This window comes from Halichoeres trimaculatus, unplaced genomic scaffold (assembly GCF_033239565.1).
Source record: "Halichoeres trimaculatus isolate MK-OKI-2021-1 unplaced genomic scaffold, fHalTri1.1 fHalTri1_scaffold_9, whole genome shotgun sequence".
Lineage (NCBI taxonomy): Eukaryota > Metazoa > Chordata > Actinopteri > Labriformes > Labridae > Halichoeres > Halichoeres trimaculatus.
The window spans coordinates 18,428,430-18,441,265 of NW_027437188.1; the positions used below are offsets into that span (position 1 = coordinate 18,428,430).

General features: G+C 38.6%; 1 protein-coding gene across 3 annotated transcripts in view; it reads right to left on the minus strand.

The window, feature by feature from the left end:
* fchsd2 (FCH and double SH3 domains 2) overlaps positions 1-12,836 on the minus strand; it is a 73,612-nt gene that overhangs the window by 9,373 nt on the left and 51,403 nt on the right. For all 3 annotated transcript variants that reach the window (XM_074679943.1, XM_074679942.1, XM_074679941.1), the window contains 4 exons: positions 11,143-11,259; positions 10,892-10,996; positions 4,576-4,665; positions 4,278-4,340 (listed from right to left, as the gene is read on the minus strand). In XM_074679943.1, coding sequence (XP_074536044.1) covers positions 4,278-4,340; positions 4,576-4,665; positions 10,892-10,996; positions 11,143-11,259 — 375 coding nt within the window. The remainder of the gene's footprint in view (positions 1-4,277; positions 4,341-4,575; positions 4,666-10,891; positions 10,997-11,142; positions 11,260-12,836) is intronic.

The window sequence follows — 12,836 nt, forward strand, 5'->3', positions numbered from 1 at the left end:
ATTTATTTCATAAATAGTGTTATATATTTCATTAACAGTGTTATTATTTATTTTCTTTTTTTTTCCTGTCAAGATCACAGAAAGGGTTATTAATGTTTGGTTATGTGTGGCTTTCTGGGAAACAATAAATTTTTAAGTTTGGACACCTCTGCAACCGTTACACTTTTTTTAAAACTGACCCTGGCCCCCCATCAGAGAAGGGAAAAGTTGTTTGGCCCATGCGGGAAAAAGTTTGGAGACCCCTGACTTGAAGTATATATTTACCGTAATTAAATAAGTCAACTGATGTTTCACATTTATAATGTGGGTTGCTGATCTGTGACTTAATTGTTGCAGATACACGGCGCCAGTCAGACAAGCAGAGTTGAGGCAACAGTTTTTCACTTTTCTCCCCTTTTAAAATAACTTTGGATTCAGCTTCTTTGGACCATTTTTTATTTGTCTCAGTGAACACTTCAGTTGCTTTGGTGTGGAATACAAATGAGAGACGCATTTGGGCTTAAAGCTAAGGCTTTATCAGGTGGAAATCTACAAGTTGCCGAATTAGTTGAGCAGGTAATCGGTCTAAAACCTGTAAAGTGGAAAATATAAAACGTTTCCCAGGGCTCGATGATAGGTATTTTCATACTGTGCATTGCAGTGTTTTCTCCTGTGGGACGTTTTATGAAGTGTATTAAAGTTACACACACTGATATGAAGGAAAACTGTTTCCATTTTGCAGTCCCACCTATGCAGGGACACCGTGTAATCAGGGAGTGATACAGACACAGCAATAGTAATAAACTGAAAGAGTTTGAAACCTCTTTTGAGGTTTGTTGCGTCACATCACTTTGATACACTTTACATCATTGATTTAAAAGAACACTTCACGGCCTCCAGGCCAATTCCATTTTATCCCGGTGGTAAAAGGACCAGCATGTATTTCAGTAATAACCCAATAAAAAATCACAAAGTATATGTCTGAGTGTGTGTACTGACTGGGCAGCCCGATGGCCGGTTTTATTGCTCCTGGAGGTAATAACTCTGAAAGTGATATTGTAATGAAGGCAGCGGCTGCCCGGTGGACTCCAGGGTTTTTGGCTTACAGAGTTTCAGAGTTGTAACTGCAAGGTGGAGTGGGATGGAGATAGAGCCGAGGGAGGTGCCTACTCCCTGCTCTCATTGTGTTGAACAGGTAATTATTCACAATTCATCCATCCATCCTTTACTCTCTCACCACCCATCAGCCACTTCTTCACCTCTAGCTAATCAGCAAACTGCTACCTGCTACTTTTATCTTTTTTTATCCTTCTTTTTACCTTTGTTGTACCTCGTCATTTTAATCCTCATCTCTTCGATTTTTCAGTCTAGTAAAGCTCCAGTAGACTCCAAATCAAATCCAAAGCTAGTGAACTGCATTCAAAGGTGTGAATACTTAACATGCCTCCTGGTCTGGTGTCTAAATAATAACTAAGCCAGATGGAAGAGTATTTGAGAAAAAGTACATCTGAATCACCATATGAGTTTGGTACAAGAATAATGTAAGAAAAAAACTTCCGAAAAGACACATAAATCAAGATCAAAGATTTCCCTGTCATAAGTAGCCTACTGCAGGTCTTTTAAAAGAAAATATAAATGTGTGGGGTCTTTAACTGGATCAAATTTAAACAGGGGTCTTTGATTTCACTGTTTTGAGCAATATTAATGTTACATTTTCTGTGAACCGGGACTTTTCAGTACGTTCCCCTTGTAATATTAATACATTTTCACTTTAGTGAGTCCCCAATGCCCACAGGTGGTGATTTGAGAGGGTTTCTGTAAAACCTCTACTCAAATATACGTGTGGGAGTGTCACAGCATCATGTTTCTCTGTGTTGTGTCTGCTGTTTGTTTTCTGGTAAGGCAACTAATTGGTAACATGGTTCATCGAGCCTTCACCCTTACAAACCTAGCCGAGTATTTAAAAAAAAACAATATTCCACCCTGATACTTTTTTAAAATTACTTTTTTTCCACATGCTCCAAGCAAACCTGCAGAGAAGTGTAGCTCGAAGCACGCCAAGCACAAATTTTGCAGTGTTTTTTAGACATGAAACCCATGCCAACCAATCAGAATGAGCCATTGTCATTGAGCTGTGACATTTCAGAACCAAGATCTCAGTTTCCTGGCATAAACATAAAACCTTGAAACTGGAGTTTTCCAAAATCTTCACTTTGGCCCAAATTTTCAAAAAACATTTTATTTTAGTGATGTAAAATTGCGATTTCATGTGAATAACAGACCTAAACGTATAAAAATACATGCAGTTTCCCAGATATTCGAATACGTGTGGACACGGCCTAAGAGTTGTCTGCTTTGTGTAATAAGAGGCGTTTGATTTGGGGGTGGCTGCTTTTGTTGTTTGTTCATTTAGTCTTGTGTTAAGTATCTACTTTAATTTGCCTTCATTATAAATCCCTTTTTTAATGGTTAATGTGTATTATGTGTATCTCTATGGGTCAACTTGAAGAACATTGTTAGCTCCACTTTAAGATTGGGCGTAACATGGAGAAAAAGAGCAGGCTATAAGCTGCAGTGCCACTGATCCACACTAATGCTGAACCATACGTATCAAATGTTTCCTATTTGGCAAACAGGGGTGTTTTGAGTCTCATCAGACCTGTGTATAGGATTTTACTGCATCATAGTGCAAGGGTTGCAAGTGCTCTGTACTTAAAGAGAGTCAGCGCTGAATCCTGCCTCCTGCAACGTGTTGTTCAGTGGTAAAGATGAGCTGAGTCCCTGGGGTGCATGGACTGTGAGTGTACTGCGTCAGAGCGCCAATCATCATGCGTCAGAGATGCAGGATTTGAACTCAACAACATCACTGTTTTCTGCAGTTTTTCACAATCTGTCTCTTTCACCTCTGCATCCTGTTTTACCTCAGCTTAAACACCCTGACTCCATCCTCACCCTGTTTCCCATACCATACAACCTCTTATTTTTTCAAAGCTGTCTCCCACTCTCCATCCCCTATCTCCTCCCCTCCCTCCTCCTCACTCTTTAATTACTTTAAATCATCTCCTGTATCAGCTCCCTCAATTATCTCTCCCTGCTTTTTTGCTTCTATTTCTTCCTCAAGGTACTCAAGGTACCCCTCCTCAGTCTGCAGACTTTCTGTCACTCTTGTCACACTCGGTGTCTCTCCAGAGTTAGCTGCAAGCTGCATTATCATGTAAGAAGAGTGTCGAGTGCATTGGGCGGCGCAGACTGACTAGGTGTAGCCCTGTTGACAACAAAATGTCTCCTCACAAAGTCCTGCGTGGGACTGAATTTCAAGTGAGGATGCTGTTCTTTTTTTTTGTTGTTGTTTTTGTTTTTAACTTGGGTAGTTGTTTCTTGCTGATCCATCTCTTCTTGCTAGGCAAAGATGCCTAAAGCTGAATGAGATTTATATCTTAGAAATAACTTAATAAAAAGCAGGTACATTTTTTCCTCCTAGATGTCTGTTCATATGGCTGAACTAGTGTGCTGTGTTATAAAGGAAACTGATTGTCTGTTCCAGCCAGCAATGAAGAAAAGGGGTGTAATGTTCCCTGTGGTCGGCCTCTTCCCGAATCATAAACGTTATTTAATAACCATTAAGTCGTCTTCAGGCTTTTGATCTGCACTCAGAATATTTTAAGTTCAGGGTCATGAAATGAAATCTGAGTTTTATAAACTACATCAGTATTCTAGCTGGGAAGTGGGACATTTAACTGGCGATAGAGATGATTAGGCAGTAAGGCTAAGGTCAATTATTTTCTACTTACATCCTTCTAAAAGTTTTCTTTTGGAGAAATAAGATCAAGCTGGGTGGTTTTCACTCAAAATGCATCATAAAGAACGAAAAGACCATGAGTAAGAGCCAGGAACTAAGAGCTGAAAATGATATCCCTAAAATAGCTGAACTGTGATGATAGACGAGCACATAGCGAATATAAAACTTAAACACTGACACGATTCAGTGGTCTGATGGATTTCATTAGAAGTGGGTGAAGAGAGACCACTTTACATGCAGAACAAACCAGCTGAGGCTGTTGTGTGAGAAGTTATGATCCTACTTCTGATTTGTGAATGTGAGCTTTGCACTTTCCAGCCAAGTCATCAACTCTCTCAACACCAAAATGAATGAAATTATCTTTTAGCTCACCCAAGCTTACATTTTTCTGTCCACAATGACCCCTTATTCCTTCCAATTAATTCATAAATACCCTGTAATTGAGATGTCTTGGCAAAAAAGTAGCAACACACACACACAGTGAGAGAGGGTGTCTCACCGACAGTGAGGGATCGTGGGAAGTGTAGCTGGCCCAACGTTCATTCTCCAGCTCCTCCATCACCTACAGCATGCACAGAGAGAGTGAAGGGGTTTATACACATGTTGCAATCTCACGCAGGTGCAGCACGATGCAGACTAGGATTCATGCAGGAAACTGTTTTAACGCGCACAGATTTAAACGGTTAACAAGGTGCTGACATCTTTCACTTACATCATTCACACAAAAGGAAAGACTTACACACATACAGATGTGGTATGGGTGAATGTGTTTTTCAACATTCAGTGATGAAACAAACCTGGTTCATAGCGCTCTTCAGCCAGGTGTCTACTGCAACCCCCACCTGCCGCAAAAGGTCCAACCGAGCCTCAGCCTTTAATTTAATAGTCTTCAAAGAGAAAGAGGAATAAAAATATAAAGGTTGCGGAAAAAGTCATATTTTCACATTATTTATTATTATTATTATTATCATTTATTTTATATTTTTGTTTAAACTGAACCAAATCTCAGCCTCAGAGTCACTGTGACTAGTTTTAAAGATTCAAACAAGAGATAAAAGCCTACAAATGTTTCTTGTGCTTAGAGTACCAGAGGGACCCTTGCACCATGAAATATTAACCAGAAAAAAATTGCTGCAGTCTGTCTGGTCTGCAGGCTGAAAAAGCTTCATGCTTGTTTCTAAATATTCAGGATTAAAAAAGTTTTCCTCCAGCAAACACTTCATACAAATGACAAACCACAAAATCAACATATCAGCCATATACCTCCTATACCTTGTATAGCCTCTTTGAGTTTTTGAAAAGAGCTCTATAAATAAAATTTATTATCATTATTATTATTATTATTATTATTATTATTATTATTATTATTATTATTATTATTATTATTATTATTATATTACTATTATTATTATATTACTATTATTATTATGTTCAAATGAAGCAAACACAAAGCAATCTTATGACAGAGGAACGCAAACATACACAGTTTACACCCTCTAGGGACCCATTTCTCTTATGTAATGGATTTTTGAGGTGATGCAGGAGAAGATAGTTACTCCTTTCTCAATGCACAGGTAGTGAAACAGTGAGTAGCTAATATTGCACACAGTAGCCTTTTTAGAGTTCAACCCTTTCAGTAAACACTTAAAAATTATCTTTCATTGTTTTTTGCTTTCTTTTGCAGCAAAGTTCAAACACTTTCCTTAAGAATCTGTGAACACTGTGACATGCTGTGTTCTTTTCTAATGAGACATTATGATGATCAGGCACTAGCCACCAGTGGGAAAACCCTGCAATCCGTCTCACCCTTTCAACTCACTTTCATCTCTGATCCTTGCTCTTTTTTTCCTGCTGTCTCTCCCTAATGTGATCAATATCCTCTCTCAGTGGCCTCCACTTTCCTTCCTAACTAACGCTGACACAGCAGATTGATAGAGTATAGCTCCCTCCTACAAAAGCATGAAGACAGAAAAACACATGCTGTCAAGACAAACTGGCCAGCTCTGATCAATGAAGACTCTTTGAGTGCCTCAATTTTTTTCTTTAGGCTGGCGGCAGAAAATAAATGCTGTTGCTGTTTGACCAATAAAAAAGACTAAAGAGCAGGAGAGTTAGAACTATTACCATGACACAGGCACCTATTTGTGCAGCAGGATACACTACGGTTTTATTAATTGAATAAGCAGCTGGTGGTGTGAAAACTGATCACTGCTAGATGGACTGTAAAACCTCAGACAGACAAAGAGGCAGCCCAGCTGGGCAGCTCTAATCAATATGAGAGACGGAGAGGTAGACAGAAAGACAGATATCTGGACAGACGGGTAGTGAGACACAGCAGGAGGAACGCTCTTGGATTCCATACAAATGTGGAACATATCCTTTGGAAGTTACACAGCCTGGGGTTTTCTTTTTCAATACTGAAGAGATAAAAGTTTAGGAAAACAAAGACTAATAGTAATACTAATAATAATTTTAAAAACAAGGTAAAGAAAAAATCAAATTTATCTGTTTGCTACATATCTATTTGTGTAGTTTATATTTTAATAACTTCAAGTGTAAAGCATACACTGCCTGGCCAAAAAAAGACGCCACCAAAAAAAGGTCACCACTCTAATATTTTGTTGGTCCGCCTTTAATTTTGCTTTGGCACGCTTTTGCTGTGGCATTGTTTCAATAAGCTTCTGCAATGTCACAAGATTTATTTCCATCCAGTGTTGCCTTAAAATTTACCAAGATCTTGCATTGATGATGGTAGAGTCTGACCGCTGTCAGTCAGCAATCAGTGAGGCTAACTGGAAAAAAAGGCTTCAATTTGCTAGGGAGCATAAAGATTGGACTCTGGAGCAATGGAAGAAGGTCATGTGGTCTGATGAGTCCAGGTTGACCCTGTTCCAGAGTGATGGGCCATCAGGGTAAGAAGAGAGGCAGATGAAGTGATCACCCATCATGCCTAGTGCCTACTGTCCAAGCCTGTGGAGGCAGTGCTATCATCTGGGGTTGCTGCAGTTGGTCAGGTTTAGGTTCAGCAACAGTCTCTGCTCAAAGAATGAGGTCATCTTTAATAGATGTTTTCTTCTCTGATGGCACAGGCATACACCAAGATGCCAGGATTCATCGGGCTCAAATTGTGAAAGAGGTTCAGGGAGCATGACACATCATTTTCACACATGGCCACCACAGAGTCCAGACCTTAACCCCACTAAGAATTTTAGGGATGTGCTGGAGAAGGCTCTGCATAGCCGACTCTACCATCATCAATGGAGATCTTGGTGAAAAATTAATGCAACACTGGACGGACATAAATCTTGTGGCATTGCAGAAGCTTATCAAAACAATGCCTCAGTGTGTACCGTGATCAAATATTAGATTGTGTGACTTCTTTTGGTGGCGACTTTTTTGGCAAGGCAGTGTATTTTCCCCCCAAAATATAAAATATCAATGTGAGTTGTACCTAAAAGATTAGTAAATAACTGTATCCTGGTTTGTGTTTGTGTTTGTGTCTGTTTTCCAGTCCATATTATTTGTGCTGGAAAATGACCTGGAGCTCAATCTTGCCTCTACATTGATGCATCTTTTGTCTGCAGGATTTTGATGCATGGTGTTAATAAGGCCAGTTTTTCTGCAGGAACAGCCTTCAACAGCTCATTAGTATGGAGACAGCCTCCACTGTTGACCCTCTGTCATCCTCTAAGAACTCCTCAGAGGAGGACAGCAGCAGCGAGACACGAGGCTGATAATCAAGTCAATGTGGAAAGATTCAAATGAAACTTCTGCAGTTTTTGAGAGTGTTGACCAGATACTTGTGTTCAGAACAATAATTATCTCTGTCGGTGACAGGTTTCACATTTATCCTTAATACACTGACTTTAAGCTATATTAGGCTGCTTCTTGTTTCTAAATTGTATACATTCACTCATATTTCTATATATCTACTGGAAATGGGTGTGGTCAGACCTTTTTAACAGGGTAGTCTACCCAAGTACTGACCGATGCAGGGGTGAAATGAAATATGTGAATGCACTCATACAGAAATATAGTTGTACAATAGTTGTAAAGAAACAACTATTCAAAAAAACATGTACAGTAATTTTAGAGTCATTAAGAATTATTTATTCTTTTTCTTAATTCTATTTCCAAGATACAGTTTTCTTTATAAAGCACTCAGAGGACGCAGCAAGATCAGAGCAGCAGAGTGAACATAGAAGAAGTAAGTTCTTTTTGAGATCTTTTAACTTCAGTGCTGTATTCCTTTATCCAGGGCATCCTGAAAATCTGTACTAACAGGAGAGACATCTTGATTTAAGGTTTGCGCTTCTTATTAATTTTTCTTTGACCTAATTACAGGAAAGAATGGCCACTAATGACGCTATGGACGAAATACAGTTGTGTTAAGTAGACATGCACTGATCGATTGGTGCTGATTTTCTTAATTTTTCGGGGATCTGTGATCAGTGATCAGGGATCTGTGATCGGCCCATCCTTACATATAAAACTGATCTTATATACCTCCAGGAAGGTCTGAGAGTCATTGTTGCTTTTTGCTCTGAGACCTAAAACTCAGGACACTTAATTGGTTGTTTAAGTTAAAACATAAAGATTTTATTGTTTTACAGATACTGTTCAATGACTTTCAATAAAATAAGATTGGAACATTGAAGGTATTTGCTGTCAGTTATTAAAAAAAAATAAAAAAATAAAAAAATAAAACAGTATCGGCATGTCAGGCTGTTTAAACATCGGTGATCGGCCAGAAAATTGTGATCTGTGCACCCTTAGTGTTAAGTTATCTGAAGTTATTCAAAAGTCTCCTTGTTGTTTTAGACATTATCTGAAGGAACCATGAATCAGTGTGTCTGTATACCTTAGTGTGGCCAATACACAGATTTAAAAGATCTTAAAAGTTACACATAATTCAAAGCACTGTGTTCACACTCTCTGCTTCTTGTGAACTGTGAGAAGAAACAGGAAACCTGCTGACTCTGCTCTTACTCTGTATGAATATAAAATGAGAGGCTGAGGTAAACTAATCAGTATCTAGACAGAGACTGAAACCTGAACCTTTCTCACAGATCGCCCTTTAGTAAACAGTGGGCACATTTTTGGCACGGGCAGCAGATCGAATCTGAACATTGATTTTGAAACGCAGCTGGCCCTCAAAGCTCTCAAGATGTTGTCACAAGCAAATTAGGCAATTTATGAAAATCAGTTAACGAGGATGGATGGCGAGGCCGTCCACGCTATCAATCTTCCTTACTGGCTGTTAGCAACCCAGTGTGTTTTAGCTTCATAGACCTCATTCATCAAAATAGATTTCAATTCACAAATTGACAGAAATAATATGTTTGCTGCTTCCTTTCACTACAAATTTCCTGCGATAAATAAAAGACAAGCTTTTTATGTTTGTCAACAAGACAGCGAAAGGTCTACAGCAACAGCAAGCTAATGATTGGATGGAATGGTAGATGGGACTCCCTATCTCTGTCCATGTCTTTTGTGTTTCTTCCTCCCTTTTTATATTTCTCTGGTAAGAGCTTTGTGGTGGAGCCATTTGTTACAAATGAGCTCATAAAATATTCATCATCTTACTAAAGGTAATGTTGGCCTGGAGAGGAAAGAATAGCAGACAGCCAGTAAGACAGAGACAGACACACACACAGGGTGCTGGTGAGGTCATAGGCTTTACACTTCTCTGTGAGAAAGGAGCAAAAGTACCTTTGACGGAAACTGAGATAACAAAACAGGGATGCTTGCAGTGTATAATGAAATAAAATAACATTGCACCCACTGATATGAGCAGATAAATTAAACAAGATTTATATTTAACCATCTAAAACACTTAATTTGATTAGAAAAATCACTGCTGATGTTTTCACACAGAGGGTGTCATCAGAAGCCAATTTTTTTTATTTTTTTTGCAAACCTGACAGCAGAGGGTGCCAAATATGTGAAAGCCTGATAAGACAGGTGGTGAGGAGGCAAAAAGTCAGCAACAAGATCAGCAAAGTTACAGATGAAAATAATGCCAAGGAGCAGTGATATTAATCCAAAAAAAAACTGAGGTACAGGGACTTCCCAATGAGAGCAAACACAGGCTCGAGATGAAAAAGAGGAGATGATGACAGGTTGAATCTGTGAGGATCAATACTTCAGCAAGAGATGTCACTTTGTGAAGTGGACAGGATGAGAGGTGAAGACCGCAAAAAAGATGGAAGATAAAAAAAAAGCAGAGATGGAGCCAAGGCCACAACTTCAAGAAAAATGGGAGATATAGTTTTTCATAAGAGCATCCATCCATGTATCAGGATTAACTTTAAATCTCCAGCAGAGGATAACATAATTTGACATCTCCTGCGTTCTAAAAGGTGTATTGATCTGTGTTTGGTAATTGCAGCCTGATGCCTCAGCAGGCACAAGCAGAATGCATGCCAGTGCTCCTGTTAGCCTTTTAAATATTTACTGAATAATTAGTTACTCAGCCCAAACACTGCCTGGAAGAAGAAATACGGACGGGTTCAGGATTCTGTCTTGTTGCTGTCAGAGAGGGATCGTTAGCTTTGCTAATGCTGCAATGATTTTTACAGCAGGAACACTACTTTAAGTACTAAAGAGGGGGAAAATGTTGTTTTTCACTATAAAGACACTTTTTTTCTGTTGAACCCATGTTTTTCCTCTTCATATAAATGTACACAACTCAGGAATTTAGGGAAATACATTTTTTCTCTCTTTATAGATATATTTCCAATGAGTGTCATCCTAACAGACTTATCCTTTAACTTCCTAATGACCAGAAGTGCTGGACAGCAAATGTTTTCTTTTCTTGTCCTGAATTGTAGGTAAATGTTAAAAGTGTGTTTTTTGAGAGTTTGATGGGGGAAGAATAATCCAGCTTTTCAAATTTTCTCTCAATTGTCCCTCATTCTTTATAAGTTATAAGAGCCTCGAGCCATCATAGGCAGGGTCACATGCTTATCGTAAAGACACAAGAGAAATGTAATCACACAACCAAAACTCCCCATTTCAACTGATTTGGTCTGTCTGTTACTGTGAGAAGAAAGTGAGACAAATCTATTGATTTTGCAAAGAAGATGCAATCTGAATAATAATCATCATTACCTCAGCTTTCCTCATGCTCTCTTTGGTGTCTTCAATCTTCAGCTCCAGATCAAGCCTGCCCTGCTCTGTGAGGGGTAGGCCGTGGCTCTCACACTCCTCCAGACACTAAAAACAAACACACAAACACCAAACACCACAAACACTTTTAAACATCCAAAAGAAGTGTGTTGCAAACTTGACTTTCATATTACACTTTTACATGATGTGCATGTGTGTTTGTGTGTGTGTGTGTGTGTGTGTGTCCCTCTCACTCTTTTGTAGTGGATGATATTCTTGTGTTCTCGTGCCACTCTTGTCGCCCATTTTCTGGCCTCCTTATTCAAGCTGTGCTCCTCCGTCGTCCCTGTCTCTGACTCCAGCTGACGACTCTATATTAGACAAACACGCACACACACACACACACACAACATGGGGGAAAAAGCATACAAAAGATAAATATTAGTACATTGTCACGGATAACACGTTGTGTTTATATGCAGAAGCTGTTAATGAAGCTACATAAAATGTGTGAGAAAGATTGTTTCTTTCTCACATGATTACTAAAGCGTGCGTCGCAGCGCTCTGTTGTTATCCTCTTGGAGAGAACAAGCTGCTATTAAAAACATGTGAAACAGTATGAGTGTGCAATCATAGGTACGTGTGAGTGTGTGTTTTTAAGTTTAGACAGAGACCAGGGTCTGCATGGCAACAAGCATTCAAATATATTTAACATGGAAATGCTGCCATAATAACCATGAGGCATTTTCAGATTAGTCTGTATGAATTAAATTTACTTTTTAATATTTTAAGTAAAATTAGCACGCATCTTGAAAACAGCATTATGATATTAAATAATCTTAAACATTGTGCTCTCAGGCATGAAATCCCCAAGTAATTTGACCTTACATGGTTGTATGTTTTTGATCAGGTTAGGTCATTTTCATGAATGGTATCTGTATTGTTTGTGACCTTTTTGGGGGCTTAAAAGTAGGCACAGGTAAATGGGAAAAAAATGTTGTGTGTATTTCTGTACCAGCAAAAGAAAACATCTGAATCAACTGCTGATGACAGTTCGTCCTTATGGGTTCACACTCAGTTTAATCCTGACTGACATCCAACCTCTAACAAACCTGCTGAAGCACATAAAGGCAAGAGTCAGAGTTAATTACTGAATTATTAATTTCCTTACTTCATAAAAAACAACCTGCAGTAAAATTTATGAGGAACGAAAAAGTATATTATAATAATGTCAACCTGCTCTCTGTTCATTTTGATACTGTAAAATTGACGATGCAATAGTTGAGCTTTTAAATCTGAAATACTTTCTTGATATCGGAGGGGAAATGAAACCATATCTTTTCCATCTCAGACTGTCTATACATAATATCAATCAAAAGGTTTTAAACTAAGAAAAAAAATAAAGTGTAAATATCTATTCCCCCAGAAAACGTGCCTCCTCCAACAGAAACATCAAATCCTCTATGTTAGGCTCAAGTCCCATAATTTCATCATAAAAGCATGTTCACACAACTAACTTACAAAAGTATTTTAATTGCAAGTTTCCATGCAAATCATATCTATTAATTATGTGCTGTTCCATTAAAAGGAGGACATAAATCTGGCTAAGTATAGGTGTGAAATGAAGAGTATTACAAGAGAGATTTAAAGCTTAATTATGCTCAGGCGAAGGAGTAAGGCCTGGAGTTAAAGCAGGAGGCAGAACGCTGGATTTGTGGCTCAAACAGACATGTCAGAGTGGGAGCTAAGCTAATTTGCGTCTCAGTAGTTTATTGGTTTAATGTTAATGGTGTAAACACTGTAAATATAGAGATTTAAAAAATAAAAATCAGTCAGCTTGTTGGAGAAAATAGCGAAATGAGCACTTAAAATACTTTAATCTCTGATTTTGGAGGCTGTTTTCCTCTCCTTTCTTGCTGCATAGTTTTGTCCATGTGAAACGTGCTCG